This window comes from Diachasma alloeum, unplaced genomic scaffold (genome assembly GCF_001412515.2).
Source record: "Diachasma alloeum isolate Michigan unplaced genomic scaffold, Dall2.0 Dall_scaffold_15158, whole genome shotgun sequence".
NCBI lineage: Eukaryota > Metazoa > Arthropoda > Insecta > Hymenoptera > Braconidae > Diachasma > Diachasma alloeum.
Window position 1 is genome coordinate 1 of NW_021682726.1, and position 2,042 is coordinate 2,042.

At 36.4% G+C, this 2,042-nt stretch overlaps 1 protein-coding gene across 1 annotated transcript; it reads right to left on the reverse strand.

The window, feature by feature from the left end:
- Nucleotides 1-262: 262 nt before the first annotated feature.
- On the reverse strand, nt 263-2,009 carry LOC107047035. Its single transcript, XM_015269760.2, has 5 exons — nt 1,990-2,009; nt 1,693-1,912; nt 1,458-1,607; nt 1,118-1,387; nt 263-486 (listed from the first exon to the last, which is right to left on the reverse strand). The coding sequence occupies exons 2-5, from the start codon at nt 1,865-1,867 to the stop codon at nt 365-367; spliced, it is 717 nt and encodes a 238-aa protein (XP_015125246.1). The 5' UTR covers nt 1,868-1,912; nt 1,990-2,009; the 3' UTR covers nt 263-364.
- Between the last annotated feature and the right edge of the window lie 33 nt (nt 2,010-2,042).

Consider the following 2,042-nt stretch of genomic DNA (forward strand, 5'->3'; position numbering starts at 1 on the left):
AGTGAGTTTCAAACTGAGGTCGATGAGGCTGAAATGCGCCCTATGGGTCGGGGAAAGACATTGGATTTTTACTCTCAAATAGACCTGGAAATGGTAGTTATTTCCCTTTTATCAGTCAAGAGGTCTGAATGAGAAAGTCCCTAGAAACTCAACAGAACCTCTTAGGTCTCAAACCTCATCATTTGGATGGCCCTCAATCTGGCCTCATAATGTCGTCAATGATCTTTATAAACAATTTTGTTTTTATTTGGTGAATCTTTTATTCTTGATATATTATACATTTTTATTAATAATATAATTCATAACATAATTTTCCAGAAAACTAAATTGTCGGTAAAAGCAAGGCACAACTCGTTCATGGTCCTCAATGCAACTGCGTATAGGTTCGTCCTGAACTCCCTGAGAATGGAGTTGTCCTCCCTGAGTATTCCATTGCGTGAGCAAACTCTACTCCGTAGTGACTGTCCAGTCCGACATGATGGAACGCTGAATCAAGGGCAAAGAAAATCGTTTAATCGAAGACATAATTTTAAAGTATTTGAAAGGTCTCGTTAAAGAACGATAATGCACACAATTATCATGTTTGTGAAAATGTAAGAAGAGAGCAGCTTTTTATCAAGAGAGGAGAACCTGAGCACGAATAAGATTTGTATTTATAAACATCGAATATCCCTGAGCAAAATAATAGAAAATATATGGTGGTTCAATCATACGTTGCAATGGACTCTCACCCATTCAAATTCATCAGACACCATTCATTTTTTACTAGGAAACAGGATAGTTTTATTTCTCATTGAAATTAATCATAAATTACCATGAAACTGACGATTCGAATGAGACCTGAGGTTTGAATCCTTCCAAGAATTAGATGAAAAAACACGATTCCCCCCATTTATATATATTGAGAAAACAAGTTATTGATTGATGGGGCCCTCATGTCTCAAAATAACCAATTTATAACTCTTTTAATGATTCTTCAAGGCAAAGAAGTGTTATTCTGCTACATATTCTATATATTCCCCCGGAAAACCAAGCGTATTTTATTCCCTTGCGAATGATGTTTGGAGTTGGAAAACAAAATCAAGAAGTATTGATAGGTAATTAACAATTGTCTTACTAGAAAATGATGGGTGATATCCACTTTCGGCATTAAGGTTCCCTGGTGAAGGAGGAGGCGGATCATTGTTTGACCTATTGGAGTGCATCAATGGTGATAGGTGCACATCTTGCAGTCGTGGAGTTGAATGAAGATTTCCCAAATTTCCATTGATATCATTTGATGGAGATTGGTATATAGCTTGTGCAACACTAGCCAGTTGTTGGGCCGGAGGGTGATTTTCCAAGTTATTATTTGCACTCGAGCTGCCAACATCTTTCCTCAATTTTCCTGTGAAATGGATAATTCATGTTATCTATGAATGGAAACGAATTTTTGTATGAAATATCGTTCATTTTACCTTTGTTTGCCACTGCTCGTTTTCTGCTTTCCGAGTTCTCAGAATTTATCACAACTTTCGATGTCCTGCGTTTATTGAAAGCCATTTTGTTGATATATTTGGTCAATGTTTCCTCATCGATTGGTTCATCACTTACAGTTTGCGCTCGAGCTATAACAAAAATCGGAGAATTAATTGCAGTTGACGTTCGTTACCTTTTTAACTACTATAGAGTTTTTCAAATATTGAGTCCTACCGACAAGTCCTCTGAATAATTGCCGATTGATGGATGGTCTAGAATTGACCTTTGCCCCTTTTGCACTGAATAAGCCCAATTTCTTGCCATAAACATGAATTAAAGTTTGACGAATAAGTATTTTCCATTTATCCTTGTTATCCGCATCTGCAACTTTCCGATCAATCACTGCCATGCTGAGAGATGATAAATAAAATTTTGCCCCCGGAAAAATTTCCACCTGCAATTGCAAAAATTCAAAAATTACCAAATGTTGAAGAAAGTTCAAAAAGAATATATCTCGTTTATCATTCATACCCGGTTTTGTCCGCTTTCAAGAAAACTCTGTGGCATCTGGGAATTAAAAAAAA